General features: G+C 35.9%; 1 protein-coding gene across 1 annotated transcript in view; it reads right to left on the reverse strand.

Moving 5' to 3' along the window:
• DPP10 (dipeptidyl peptidase like 10) overlaps nt 1-16,494 on the reverse strand; it is a 292,219-nt gene that overhangs the window by 134,126 nt on the left and 141,599 nt on the right. The window contains exon 5 of the mRNA XM_075757159.1: nt 8,601-8,675. Within this exon, the coding sequence (XP_075613274.1) occupies nt 8,601-8,675 (75 nt within the window). The remainder of the gene's footprint in view (nt 1-8,600; nt 8,676-16,494) is intronic.

Genomic DNA, 16,494 nt, shown 5'->3' on the forward strand with positions numbered 1-16,494 from the left:
AGATTAAGTGACCATTTGAGATTACATTCATCAATACTAATGGTATCTTATTTAAAAGTTTAATGAGAAAGCTCTAAATGCATATCACATTTCTCAGTAAGATACATTATTATTGAATTTCAGATAGAGGATATTACGAAAAATGAAATAAAACCAAAAAACCCCTATTGTTTAAAATGGATTTTCTAAGTATATTGAACACATGAACTGGACTTAAGGCTTTTGTTAAGAGGGCTATTCTAGTAATTCAATCTTGTTTATGTTCAGTACATCTAGAAAGAGTATGTCTAAGTTAGATCTGAAATGAGTCATTATGGAACATGCTGCTATCTACATCATAAAAAACATGCATGGCATGTTCAGTAAAATGTTTTAACATAGTGGGTCAGTCAGATCCATGAAGTGATTTTGCTCCTCAGAAGTCATTTATTCACTGTATTTGAAGATGTGAGCCAGCTCTTGTATTTGAGAAATCAATAAATGTAGCAGTTGAACTAACAATGATTCATGCGTAGGGTAAAACCTGTCAAAACTGAGAGATGTGCAAAATATTCTTTTAGTCCATATTCTTTTGGTAGCAAGGAAGGGAATTATTATTTCTTGGGAGCATGGAACAAAGAATTTTTAAAAACAGATGGGTGTATCAGTTGACTCTAGTCGCTTGTGGTGAACTCTGGCAGCTCTTAATCCAAATTAAAACTCTGTTCAGCTTTTCTAGCCTCTAACAGCTACTAATACAGTCTCCAATTAGGACTCCTAACAGTCCTTGCCCTGTTATTTAGTCAGGCTATCCTTGTTGGTTTTTTTTTTATTCAAACAAACAAACAAAAAACCCCCACCAAACCCCACAAACTTATTTTTCCATTCAGCATTGCTGAGGAAGACTTACTCTCACAGATACTTGATAAAAACGTCACTCGTACCTCATGTGGTAAAAAACCCCAACATACATACAATACAATTGTAAAACTAACTTTAAATTGTACGCTATTTCTGGTAACCTCATTAACAGATAGAACAATTTATAAAAAGAGATACATGGAATTTTAAAAAAAAAAACCCTACCTTTTAAACACAGTGGTTTTTTTGTCTGTAGGCTGTGATAGACAAACCCTTCACTTACAATGGACTTTTCTGGGACATTTCTGCATATTATCAATGTGCAGAAGAGAAATAGGGAGGATTTGATAGGGTTGGCAGTTTCACAGCAGAAGCCAGAACTTACGCTGTATAAAATAAATTGTTTACAGATTAAGGGAGCTGCTGACTTAAATAGTGTGATACTGCCTATTTATACAGCATTAGCGCACAAGGATTCCAGTCCCCGTGGATTATTCTGTGAGGTAGGAATACAACCACGTGAAAATCACAGAAGACTGAGTTTCTAAACTGCTGGATCTTGGAAACTCAGCTGGACACTATCTAAGTCTGCCTGCAATAACAGTATTCATACTTGATAAGAATGACAGTCTCATTGAAAATAAATACTTTTTTCTGTCAATAAACATTTTGCTTGGAAAAGCTAAACGCCCCAGATTTTTACTGAACAATAGCAAAGCACAATGTTCTTCTTCCACTACCATCTTTCACTACTGTCAACATGAAGTTGAAAACACATATCCTGATTTTGCAACTCTGGTGATTCTGAATGAGAAAAATCGAGCCATCTTGTACCTAAATTAGAATTTTTTATTTATTTCAACTTGAGGTTGAATAGCAGTTCTGGAACAGAGACCCGGTAAGTTATTTGAAAAACAGCAACATTTTGTCTCATGTGTTTTCCTATGAAAAGTAGAGGGTAACGTATTTTTTTAACTGTTAACACAAGGCTGAACTTGCATATATGAATCAACACGTCGGCTGATGAAATCAAGCCCTTTTTAGAAGAAACAAAAAAAAAATCCACCTTTTGAAAAACAGGTAAGTCAATGCATATGCAGATGTATGTGACATGATAGCTTTCATGTTAGATTCAAAAAAAACAGTGGAAGCATCCAAATAGAATCCTGGTTTCCCTACCTTTTTAGTTCAGAATATGCTAATAACATAAATATAATAATGCACATATAAAGACAAATAATGCAAAAGATATGCAGATACTCCAGGTATAACTCTGCTAGTCCCCATAAGTAGCAAGCTAGGCTGCAAGTACTGACAGGACTGCAACTCAACACGGCTGCAATGCAGAAATGCTGTTTATCAGACAAATACTGAACAAACATCAATGCCCACGATTCCCAGTGTAAAACACTCTTTCTATTTTCTCTGTCTTCCATTTATGGGGACTGGTGGTTATTATGTTTTGCAACATAATTTAGACAAAACCCTGGCTAGAAGTGGGACATTATGGACTCATATGAATACTCACTCCTATGGGGTAATTAACGATAGCACGTAGTGTCACCAAATTCACTTTGCCAGATTTTACTACAAAGCACATCATCTCCTCAGGCAAAGACCTTGTCTTTTGTATGTTTAAAATGCTTTGCATATCTGTGGAGCTATATAAAATAAAGTCAAATATATGTAATAGATGAGTAGTGTGCCAAGATCACCTACAGCCTAGCTATTATCTTCATAAATTCTGATCTATCCAGCTAAAACTTCAAATCAAAGTAAAACAACAGCCTTTAAAAGCAGAAAATTTGAGCAACCCACTTCCATGAATTGCTCAATATCTGCCCTTTTAGACACCTAATTTTGCCACCTAATCTTCCTCCATAACAGAGGAATAAAATCTATCACAAAAATATTTGCAAAAAGTAACTTCAAATACTGGGGGTGGATCTCACTTAAAATCCCCTTCTTATTTTTTTCTCACTGCCCTAAAGCTGATAAAAATTGGTGTTTCATGTTCTTGATAAGAGATAAAGATGAATGGGAAAGTCATGTCTGGATCAGACTTTTATTTATGATCTCATAAGTTCAGGAGTGTGAACATGCATGATTTGCTTCTGGACTCCTCTCAAAACGAACAAATGAAAGATCACCCTTAGAACCTAAGGAAATACACATAAAACCAGGTTTATCTAAAGAAGCATGCATTTCTGGAGGAAAAAGTTGGTAGTATGAATGTTGTATCAGATCTTTACTTCATAGACAGCACTACATAAAATATTGTTGTCCAGATCACCGCTGGTTTAATAAGTCTTTTGTTATTGCAATAATCTTGTTGAGAAAATATTGTTTCTATGTGTTAGAAGACAGATTTCATTCCATCATTGTTGTGTATGTTTCTAACCATTAGCTGGTACTCTGGATAATACTCTTCAAAGTCAGATTTTCTTGTTGAAAACACCTGCACGTGTTAACACCAAACAGTCTTGATTAAAAGAAAGACATAATGCAAGGTAATAGGTAGTTTCTTTATCCTTTAATTTTTGCAGGAAAAAACTCAATAATTAATTTCACTGACCATGAAGGTAACTAACAACTGAACATTTAGTTTCCACCTAATTGGTTGAAAGATAATCTCCTAATGCAGAACAGATAATCATAATTTAAGACCTCATTGAATTTTTCCCCTCATGGATTCTTTTGATCTGCAGGCAAACTCCTGAAGATCTTTTCAGTGCACTTGAGTAAGCCAGTATTAGAGGCAATCTCTAAGAGTTTGATGAGTGTGTCACTTGTTGCCATTCACCCTTCATTCGCTGTAGCCTGTGGTCAGTACTCCCTACCATTATCCTCTAAAAATAGATATTATAGCGGCAAAGTGATGACAGGCATTGGCACTCAGCAGATAAGTAACTTCTTTCTCTTGGGGTTTCTTTGCTTCAGATACCCTGTTGGGCTCTTGTCTTTACTTCAATACATTAAACTACAAATATTCAGACACGCTTTTTGCAATATTTTTTGTTCCTACTGAAGGAGTGATGTTTAGATCTAAAACTTGTTTTCTCCTACCTTTCTGAAAAGGAATGGATTATTCTTCATCCTGATCTTACCATAAGAATTATTAAAAGCTATTTTCACGGTGCTTTAAGCTAAATACATTGTTTTATTAACATTCTGTAGCAAAAAAAAAGATTACAGATTGAAGCTCTAATTCAGGAAAACATTTCCTTTTTTAGAGAGTGTATAAATGCTTATGCTTCTAAACTGGAGCTGAACTTTAATCTGTTTTATAAGCACATTTCTGAACCAAGAGCTAAAAAAACCCACACATAATTCATCTTGCATTGAAAGCAGAAAATGATGCATTAGTAATAGTAAAGAAAATAAAAGTAGGAAAAATTCCTGAAAGTTGGTAGTCAAAAGGGATTTGAAAGCAGGGAGAAGGAAAGGGCAGTTTGTAGGAAAAACACAAAATCATTAAGGAAGGGATTATTAAATCAAATGAGGAAAGAAAGGGTAGTTACAAAGAAAAAGAACTAATCTCATTTACTTCTTCACTTGCTCTTCCGTGGCATATTATATTCTAGCAAGAGCACGAGGAGAATGTGCTTATGATGTCTGTGTGAAAAAACCCAAATACTAATATCCAGAATAAAGCTTATTTTCATTTCACATGGACTCCAGGGACAACTCGCAAGGTATAACCTTCTGCTGAGGGACACCGATGTTCCCCGATGGTAAAAAGAATTTCTTAGGACCTCAGTGCTCACTGCACTGCCAATTGCAAATTTACTGCCCCATCCTTTACCATTAATGCAAGAACAGGGTGTCTGATTTCCATTTTCTAATCAAAACTATAAATCAGGTTTTGGTAGTTGTGAATAACACCACCAGCAGAGCGAGAAAAATTTTAAATGTCATTTTAACACAGTTCTTATTAAAAGCAATAGTGAAATAACCTTTCCTCTGGAAATCTCAACTGGCTTAGATGCTCTGCCTCTTAGAGCATCACATTCTTTTCTCATACCTTGACAATCTTCAAAGGCAAATCAAAATCAAAAAGATATAGCACTGCAGAACTGTCCCCTCTCTGCATACAATGTGTACAATGGTTTCCCTGCTGCTGTGTTCACACTGTCCCAGAAGAATCGGGATGGCAGGACATTCAGCAAGAATGTGTATGTTCATTTCTCAAATTAGTTCCTACTTACTGATCTGTTGCTTTGCAAAATGAGACTTTTTCAGTGATGCCGACCAAATTATGGTGAGTGACAGAAAGTCTGAACTACACACAGTCGATCCATGCAAGTTTTGGCAAAGTCAAAAAACTTGGAGAATTGATGAAAGCGTTTCAGAAGTGTGGAGAACTATGGAGTACTACCGCAAAGAGCACACAGAAAGTACCTCTAAAATTGCTACAGCCTTCTGTTAAAAAAGAAAAAGCCAGGCAGCCACAGTGCTTATGTCACTAACACTGGCTTGCGTTCTGTGACCTGCTTCAACACAGATGGAGGGAATCTGATGTCCAGAAATCAATTTACAACACTTTGAATTCCTTAGCAAAGGAGTTTTCTTCCATACGAAGTTTATAGAGTTACACCAAAACAGCTGCTATACCACATGAAATGGTTTTGTTCCTTCTATTAAGCATGATTTAAATGATTCATTCAATTATTACTTTTGTATTCAAAGATGGCTTATTTTCATGCAGATTTATGTCCCGTTACGCATAGAGGACATTCTTAATTGTGCTGAAACAACTGCAAATTTAATTAAAGTTTGCCATTCCAAGCATAAAATAGATTAAAGAAAGTGCTGACAACAGTAAAATAAATATTCAACTATTTAATTTAACTCAACATTTATTTTTAATCCAAATGCCAAAATAACCTTGTTTCTAATTACAATTTCATGACAAAATGTCTTGAAGAAACATTTGTCTCTATTTTTCTCCAATCTGTTCAGCTGAAACACACTAGCTTATTTATAAAACTGTTGATTAATAAATCTGTTCCAGCTGTATTACTGTAGGTTGCAAAGAACACAGATTAATGTATGTAAACAACCATTATAATTTTAAAAACCCAAAGCCTTGACAGTCCACAAAAGCAGAAATCCCATCAAATACGTTACACTGCAATTATATACCCAAATCATAACAAAGGGGAAAAATAAAGGGCAAACATAGGTAGTAAAGTCCAGGGGTTTGCTGTAATTTACAGCAGATGGCAAGATCAACTAAATGCTAACAACAAGTTACGTGCAGTTCCTTGTATTGGGTATTATTGTTGTAACACATGACAATAAGCAAATCCTCAGTTTTGTAAGGTTACACTCAAATGAGATAGGAAGAAAGAATCTGGACTGCTTCTACTGAAACTAATTTGAAAATCTCAAATTAAGTTATTCTATTTAATTTTATAGGTAATAAATATAATAATTTATAGTTAACAGCCAAGGGAAGAAGTAAGGTAGACAGGTGGATTTCCTTTCATCTAGACCCAATAAGAAAAAAAATTGAGAAGGCTCAAGAAGAATGAACAGTAACTTAACCCTTCATGTTATTCAAAGCATTAGTTATGCAGAAATAAAGAGGCTTTCCAAGGCATTGCTTACCTTTTCCCCAACAGATTTTGAGAAAAAAAGAAGTGCTTCACCAGCCTAACAAATATGCCAAGAATCAGAAAATTTGGAGGAAAAAAGGTTTTTTACCACATATACACAGTAATATTATTTTGTAACATCTGAAAGAATTGGTTTACACTTTTTGTTTATTTTCCCTTACACCCTAAGCAACAAATTCTTCTCAGGAGGTAACAGCCTTCAATGACATTATTGTTATTTACATCTAACTGACAACATCCAGCTATTATCCAATTTTAGCATCGTCACCACCACTTTTAGAGGACGCAAAAATCACAGTATGTTTCTGGTTTGAAAGCCATAAGCCCAGCTGGAGCACTCAAGAGTAAGCATCACAAGCCTCATCCAAAGCCATCCAGGACCACCACCACAAATTACTTGCCAAACCCTGTTCATTTCTCATTTTAATTACTTCTTGTCAATATGCTCGAATAGAGGGAATGGCTAGATGCAAGATGTAAATGCTGCAAACCTCATCCCTCTAAGGAACTACCAGCAACTGGACTGTCAAAGGAAGAAAAGTTTCTTTTTGCAACAAAACCAAGAATGAAATACGCAAAGGGAATTCTACTGCAAAGTGATATATTCAGCATGCATTGAAAGCAATTTGCATGTCAATGGACCATCTTTACTGTGGGGCAAGGATTCATCCCTGATGTTACCACATTTAGATGCAATAAAGTGTGATGGATACTTTCATGTTTCCCTTATTTTTCTATATCAGCTATATATGCTATTACTAAGAAAATCCCAAACAAACAAACCCATCCAAAATGAAAATTTCAATAGATCAAATGAGGAAATTAAGTCAGTATAAGGGATCATTAAACTCTTCTACACACTAAACAGCAATCAAGAAGGGAAACAGCAAGGAGCAAGTATTTTTCAGACAGGAATCAAACTGGAACCCTTCACAATAAAAACAGTGAACTGAACAGCAGCTCTTTCCTGGTTTATTGATATATGCATATCATAAAAAGTGCTTGATCCTGAATCCACTAGAACTGGTAGAAGAAAACCCTGCTTGGATGTAGTACCAAGTAAATGAATCATTTTACATCAATGCCTTCAGAATGTTTCAGATCGGGTTTCAGCACGTTTTCCAGTTTGCAGATATAATTGTTAAAGCTGCAGGCATACAGATCAGTACAGTAACGTTACCAGGAGGCCGGAAAGGTTTGTATACTGACGTGGGAATGAATATTTTATTGTTCTAAGAATGTCAATCCACAACACACAGCAATTGTATTATCAGTTACCAACACAAACCAATAACTACCATACTGTAGTATAATATCATAATAGTAATCTTTTCTCATTTCTGGACATTGACTTCTGAAATTTAGGTCACAGGTATTAACAGGTATTTGTAAATTTTACTGTTCAAAAAAAAAAAATCAAAACAACAACAACAAACCCCACCAACAAAAAAAAAACCCAACAAAACAACCCAAACTTGCTTGAATAATCACTAAGTCTATCAATCCAGAACTATTCGGTAATGAAGAATAGTTTCATATTTTAATCACAGTTTTTATACAAACACCAATATGCACAGAGGAAATTAATTAAAACAATTTTTGTTTGTGTTCAAAGATTTATTTTAGAAAACTCTATATGGTATTATTGATTGAAACTCTTTTTGACAACATAATAGCTTATAAAAATTTCTCTAAATGCTATGAGAAACAAAGAACACACTGCATTATATAGTTCAAGAGACTTTCAGACTATCAGGTTTCAGACTACTGAAGCCAACAATAAAACTTCCATGACACGAAGCAGCCTAGATTTTTTTTTAGTATAGTCCATAAATGACACATACAGCTGTTTAAAACAGAAGGAACATCAAAAGATAGGCTTTCACATAATCAGCTAGTAACAGAACACTTTAAGGGTTATGAAACCTGTACTACAAAAACCGGCATGACAGTTCAGAGGAGCCATGGCAATTTACCTCAACTGAGAGCCTTCACTATCATTACATCAGAAGGTTTGGGGAGAGAAATCAAGTACATGAATCGTATCATATTATGTGAAATTGCAGATGAAATACACAAAACAACAAGGGTTTCAGAATTTTAGCTTAGAGGGTCTTTGATTATGAATAGTTGGCTTACCTGTTTAACATCATATGCAAGAAGAACAAATCTTAAGTCTGGTGAAACAGAGTATCTTGATGCTTTGAATGTTACCTAAAATGAAGTAACAATAGAAGTGAGTTTGCTATAAGAAGGATCATTTTTTCAAATTTTTCTTATAGTTAATTTAAAAACTTTCCATTCATAAGACAGATCTGGTTTAGAAGACCTATGTAATTGTCACAAAAGAAGGACTCAATTCTTAGTCTAATTTGCTGGTATCAGTACAATAGCAACAGATGAGTCTGGCTTCAACACTAAATACCAATTAAGAAGCTGATGAGTTTTTTATCATGATTGCAAGCACTAAACTCAAGAATAACAACTATAACCAATTCATTTACAGAGGATGAAGGAAGACACTTTGGTTGGTGTGTACTTCAGGAATGATTATAAGGGAGATTCATCACTAGGTTAGGCTTAAAGATAACAGACAAGAAAAAGAATAGGTGTGCACTATGTCTCTATTGCTTTTCTTTTAATGCCACATACATAAACATTTCGCAAGACAACCTGCACTAAAGGAAAACTCTTTTCTTGTAAGAAAGAAAATGCTTAGTGGAAAGCAAAGTGAAACATAAGGTAGCATTATAATACTAATATTGCTTTACATCTATCCAAGACTACATGACACCCAATTGAATTCAGGGCTGTAATTTAATCAAGGGGTAATGTTGATGTCAGAAAGAATTTAATGCATCTAATGCATGAGGAAGATAAGAATGTGCTTTAAAGGGCACTGAAGGAAATAATTTTAAATGAATCTCAAGACATCTGTTTGCAGAATGAAAGGAAAAGGGAGAAGTAGTGAAAAATGCAGGTAAGAATAGAAAAAGTAGGATAGAAAAAAAGAATAACAGAACCACAAAGGTACAAGATGAAAGAAAATAAACAAATAGCTATGCAGAACAAGATCTATCCACTATTCAAAGGAAGGCTTTCCCTTATTTTACTTTTTAAGCATCCTGTTCTGTTTAGCCTAATCCCACTGCTAAACTAATAAATTCCACAGGGGTTTAAGGTACACAAAGCGGAAGTCACAAAGTAATACACTGAAAGTAGCTAAGGAGTTATTCCTTTCAAAAAAAAAAAAAAAAGCTAACCTTCCAACAATAGACTGAGAAGATGCTATGTTTTGATATACAGATTAAACTCAGGTTCCTAGGTAATATAATTAAAATAAAACTATCCAAAAAAAATCAAAGGGAAAAAATTAGTTTTGAAGATAAACTGTGTATTAGTTCGATGCAAGAGCATGACAGTATCAAAAGTCAGAAGATAAATCTGCAAACTTGAGGAAAGATGAGAAAAAAAAACCCTAAAAGCATCTTTTTGTATCTACAAAGCATTCAGAACAGATTTCTACTGTGCTCAAACTAGCTTTTATGAGTTAATCATCTTTAAGCAGAGACTATGTTAATTTATGAGTAACATTGCCTTTTCTTGGCACATCGCTGAAAACATTTTAGATGTGAAACTTCTCTGCTTTCTAGCAGTTTATTAATTATTGCCCCACTACCTCAGTCTTCAGCAATATATAATCCAGGCAGCTTTCCAAATTCATTCGCAGGGAGTGCGGTGCTCACCATTTCATGCATTTAGTAAGAAACTTCAGTCACTGATTATGCCACCACAAAAGTAATGGTGCACTTAATGCACACACCTGAGTGGCTCAGCTGCAAACTATTGGCAGCTCGAGGCAACACCAGCACGAGCTACTCACATATTCTATATCCAAGTATAGAGTCTTGGGGATTTAAAATAATTTGAGTACTATCAAAGATGACCTTGTTCATTCAGTTTGCACTCACCTGCAAAATTCTGTTTGCCTCCAGAAATGCCTCAGACACATGGAGTACAGGCAATGCCAATAAGCCATAATCTCTCGATTGCAGGTATTGGTTTTGGCAAAACAGTTTTCTTTTTGTTGGTATAATGGCATTATTGTTGTTAAAAGGAGCATAAGGCTTTTTCATTCTTTTAAATGTTTCACTTAAACTTGAAAATAAAAATTAGACCAGCAGAAATCATATGCTCATTGCCAAATTTGATAGCAATGCTGATTTCTTTAAATTATCATAAAAACATAATTAACCCATTTTTTAAGTTGGATTTACAATCAAGTCTTTAAGGAAGTATATGTTTAATTCTAATAGAATTTCAGAGATATTTAAGTGACTTAAGGTCACTTAAAAGTAATTTCAATGTCCTCAGAGTTCTGTTTTGGGGTTTTTTTGATAAAGACAAAACAATTTTGGCAATAAATTCAGAAACTGTCTACTTGTATGCACCGAAGAAGCCCTTCTAGATTAACAAAAGGAAAAAAAATATAAATAAATCACCTGACTCCTTCCTCCTGCCTAACATGGCAAGGAAGCTCACAATCTGTGAGTCCACTCAAACAGAAGACAGATATCAGCTTTTCCTTATAAACATGTCTAAGGTATTTCATCAATAACAGCTGCCTGACTCCATGACTGAAGAGATGAGGTCAGATGGTGATGGGTTTAAAGGAAAGTTTCAGTCCCTGCTATAGGAGGTGAGATATATGCCCCTCGAGCCCTTGGGAGATTGTCTATTGGGACATTCACTACAGGGATCAGATATATTTATTCATTAAAAAGAAGTTTGTGAAGACTCTGACCCCAAGGGTTTGTTCTCTTCTCAGGAGGGTATATTTTTGAGTTTTAAAGAAAGTGTTGGAAAAATATCATATTGGAAACACTGGGAATTAAAAAACCTCGGGTGTCTTGTTATCAAAAATATGGAGGATGCTTGTTCCGCTATCATGTCTGCATATCTGCAACTTTTCAAGCTCCTTGCTTTGTCAAGAGCTGTTGAGCCTGCCTTCGTTGAGGAAGACAGAACTAAATGCTGCCCCTTATGACTATGCCTCTATGGTTTATCTGTGCTTGATCTATAAGAAATGTAGCTCTGGACAAATAAGCTCTGAAACAGGGAGAAATACAGCTAGCTAATTAGGCATGGTCCCTGGATGCAGAAGCAGGGCTGGTTTCCCTCTGCATCGCTGCACAGTATCAGCTAGTTAGGAGACTGGGGGTAATTCAACACAGTGCTCCTCTGAGCACTCGAGATGTATATATCCTTATCCCCTTTCCGAACCACAACACAGGAAAGGCAGAAGAGAAGGAAAAAGGGAAAGTAATTTCCTTAAGTCCCTGATATTTGTCAGTTCTATCTAGCCACATAAAGACGTAAAATCCATACAAAACCATCAGCTATGTGCCACTAGAAAACATTTTGACTAGATAAATTGCTGTTATCCCTAAATTAGTTGCATTTTCACTGTTGTATAATTCTGAGCCAAAAAAAAATGCTTTTTAAACACCTGTACACTGTCCTCCCTTCTTAATTCACAAATCTGTCATCCGTTTTTCCTATACTGCTAAATTTGACATCATTTCACTTTTTCCAACATGAAAGAATGATCCTGTATAATTAGACCTAACCGTATTAAATTTTGCATTTCTAACTTTCTTTGAAATACCTCACGTGATAAGAGTTTTAATTCTTCTCCTGACAGTGATGGCTGATGTGACGATCCCATGAACAAGCAATGACTGCTAGTCTCACTGCCACCATAGATCACAAGGGTAGGAACCAAATGGAGGCAAAAGGACACAGTGCATTTAAAGAGTCTTCTTCCCTTCAGCTTTCCAGCTGAAGCTTTCCTTCTCTCATCCACATTCCAAATATGTCTTGATAAACATAGTTTTGCATGGAAAGAAAAGAAGATGAGAACAGCTTGAGACAATAAGAGTGAATGCAAAAGAAAAAGTGATTCTGAAACAAATAAAAATAAGGGACACAACCCAAACACACACACAGTTGACTTATTTTCCACCTTTCCATATGGATGAATAAAATGGAAAACAAATGTCTGATGAACTATATATTCTAAAGTTTGATTTCCAATGTAAATATTTTGCATTGATAATTTATTTATTTATTTTTTGCATTTTGCATTTTATGTGTTTTGCTTTTAACAGCAATGCCTATTATGATTGTGTTTAAGACAAGTTTTAGGCTGGGTTTAGGTACTGCATCCTCAGCAAGGGCCCCTCAGTATCAGCTCCCTTTTATTTCTTCTGTTTTCTGAAAGCCTGATTCCGAGTCACTGATGTACTGGCTACTCCCTTCATCTTTGCTCTATTCTTTCACCTACTATAAAATGTTGGGTTTACTATTTTTGTGGATTTTAACTACTATAATGTTTAAATCAGTGCCTTATAGTCTTTCAAAAATATGCCACAGAGCAGACAGATGGAAGTTACCTATAATATAGTCTAGCCTAGAGCTGTAAGAATGTATCCTTAACACCTGTCAAACACTTTGTAGTACTCTTTTTCCATAGTTCCAGTTGGATAGTTTTAAGTCAAATAGTACACCACAGTTAAACCAATCAGAGGAAATTTTCACTTTTGTGGAGTTTACTTTGTTATTGTTGGTGGGTTTTTTCCTTTAGTTTTACCCCTCCTTCTGTTTCGGTTTCTTGTACTTCTACTTTTCCCAGAAACATGTATCTTCCACACTCTTATTAGTATCCTTTCCAATGGTTGTTTAGTTCTCACTTTACACACATCTAGGCTTTAAAAATTTTTGTTATTCATCCAGGATAAAATATTTCAAGACTTCTAGAATGTTACTTTAAAGCCTGGTGGCATACTACTGTTTAGGAAATTATGCATCTCCCCATATCACATACCTACATCTGTATGAGAATTTTAACTTAATGGTATAACTGAACAGTGATGTATGGAAGTTCATTAGCATTCGTAGGTATTCAGCTCAACTTATCAGACAGGCATTGACGAAATGGCAATGCATAAGAGGAATTCAGACAGAATTACATTAGCTGCAAAATGAAAAGGCATTTGGCATGTAGCAGTTTCCTCTGGTTGTACCAGCAATCAAGGGAAAAATGGGATTTTCCTTCCTTTACCACTGCTGTGACTGAAAGAAGATGGACCAAAGGGAGGTTAAATGAGACAGCAGCTGAGAGTGAAGCCTTGCAAAAGAGCAATCCTCATAACAGTAAAAACAGGGGACCTCTGAGAAGAGAGTCAGGTTGTAATTAAGAAAATGCATAATAATTAGAACATTGAAAAACTTGGGTTTCCAAGGTTACATTTCTTAATGCATCATTTCTTGTGGCACCTGAGCATTTAATCTAGATTCCAAAATTCTGCAATGCTATGTGTTGTAACTGTTAACACTCAGGTTTCCTATGCAGTACAAAAGATGAACGTGCCTTAAAACATGATCTAAGCTGAACTCTACCCTATGGACAATGGCGATCCTGTATGGGTGGTTCTCAGACACAAATCAAATCCTGCAAACCCACCTGAAACTCCTCTTGCAGTCCCAAGATATGTTCACTCACATGAGGAGGTGTAGGATACAAAATAAGCATGAGCAGACCTGTGCAGCTCACAGGAGCCTTGCACCATTGCCTCCCTAGTAAAAATTAACTTCTAACCAGTAAATCACAAAGTTTTCTCCCCACCATTCCCCATCTTTGGTAAAATTAACCCTTAACTATTTTCTGTATCAAGGAATGTTCTCATCAGGAGTATTTTTTAGAGAGATCCCACACAGAGCTACACTAACTTGACAGTTTGGAGTACTGGTCCCCCACATTTTGTGTGTTTAAACCTCCTTCATTTGGACAAAAACTAATGGCCACCACCAAAGCACAGTGACTGCAAACCCTTCCATCTGTCAGGCTTTCCCATCTCTATGCGCAGTGGTGCACTGCAACAATAAACCCTAACTCATAAAAACCTCTCTACCAAAAAGGTTTTGCTGAGGGGGTTATTTAACATTTAGAGGAGCATGGGAGAGGAGAGATAATGTTACAATGTTCATAACCACCTATTTACAACATGTGTGGGTCATTAAAATGTCCAGTGTTGCAACAATTACTAATATTTATGTGGTTATATAATGTTGTTTAATGTATTTACCATTATTCACCGTTTCATTAATCTCTTACGCAAGGCTCTTAAAATATAAGCATGTAAACTGCTCTTGCAATTAAATCTACATTAATCAACAAAGGAACTATAATTGCATTAAGATGCTGCACTGAGTTTCCCATCGAAAGAGGAAGGCGGTGTGGTGGGGAACAGAAACAAAAAAAACCCCATGAAAAATAACTATCAACAAGAAGGGCTGTTTATGAACAACGCTCCGTAAAACAGCACAAAAAGTCCCTGCAAAAGCTCTGCTCTGAGTAGAACTCTCCTCCTCTGCTTTGGATGCAAGGCCTCCACAGGGGTTTCACAGCTGGGCTGCCACAGCCTAATCATGATTCATGAGCCAAGACTACTCCTGCTCTGCTCACCCCTCTGACGCCATCCCTTAATTATCAGGCAGCAAGAAGTAATCCTTCTCTCTCCATCCTTCTGTAAAAGATGGTCCACAGTAATATGACAATACAACATACTCTAGGGTATACTCCTGGCAAGCCCCTGGAAACAGTTTTGCAACTTAGGAAGATTTGTTTGCTGTGCATGAGGATGCAGTTTCCCCTTGAGCTTGAAAAGAGTTGTGGAAAGGTACTGAAATCAAGGGGCAGAGCAAGTCAGGAATTGCTGGGTTTTGCAAGATTCCAAAGCATACAGTTGGTGGGAAGCTGTTGTAAATACAAGACACCATTCTAGAGTTTCCAAACTGAAAGCAATTATCCTTGTATCGTCAGGCATTGCAATAGCCTCTTATTTGATAATTCAAAATCTATCCCACCATCTACACCCAAAAGGTTTAAGCTTAGAGTCATGCTAGATTCTGACCCAGGATCCCGGACTGAGTGTTTGTTAGGGTGTATGCATGGTATCTGAATAATTTTGCATACATCCACCACAAAAGCAGTGAAATGAGGGCTAACAAATAACAGTCTTACCACTTTCATAATTATTGCAGCTTTTTTAAGAGGGAGAAATGAAGGCAAAATTTCTGAAGGTTTCTTTCAGAGGATTCAACACATTTGGAAAGTACCATAATAGAACACGCAGTCCCTACACAGGTTTTCTCTCATCTCCATGTTTGCTTTTTTCATTTTGGGTTGGGTTTAAGGATTGTAAAACAGACTAGAGAGGCTGAGCTAGAAGCATGATAAGGGACCAGATGGACAACCTCCTCTGAGCAAAACAATCCATGTGGTCCTCCATGCTCTCCTTCCAGCTTAGCCAGATCTTGTGGCTGGGTTGTGTGTGAACCGGTAACCTGCTCTTAATGACTTTATGTAATAGTTGATGGCAAAAAGAATAAATAAAATCCTTGTTAGACACTGAAATTACTTAGATAAATGTGGCATACTGTTACTTATTTTGGAACTGTAATGTGTAATAAAGTATCGCTAAATCCTGAAAAACTGGTAGCCATGTCACTTACGATCATGGTGATGGGTACCTCGGATAGATGATGGAGAACATATTGTAATCACATATCGAGGCAGCATCGCAAACATCAGGATGCCACATAGTGATTAATGTCTAGGGCTTTTTTTGGCTCCATTTAATAGAAGACTTGCCCAGCCTCCAGCTGTTAACATTTATATGCTGCTGGCTCAGAATATTAACTGTTTATTAGACAGCTTAAACAGGATGCACTACGCAAATACACTCAGAGGACAAATATGTATTAGAAAACATCTTTAAATTATGATATCTAGAGATGCTAATATATATTCTTTGTGCTTTACAAACTACTCTTTTCACTTATGTCACTGCACTTGTTATCCATAATATTGCTTTGCTGATAGTTTAATTATATAAAGGCCAGATTGTTTTACAAATAGATTGATTATAGAAAAGGATTCCATTTGAAAAGGACAAATGAAGTGCAGTTA

This window comes from Balearica regulorum, chromosome 6 (assembly GCF_011004875.1).
Source record: "Balearica regulorum gibbericeps isolate bBalReg1 chromosome 6, bBalReg1.pri, whole genome shotgun sequence".
Lineage (NCBI taxonomy): Eukaryota > Metazoa > Chordata > Aves > Gruiformes > Gruidae > Balearica > Balearica regulorum.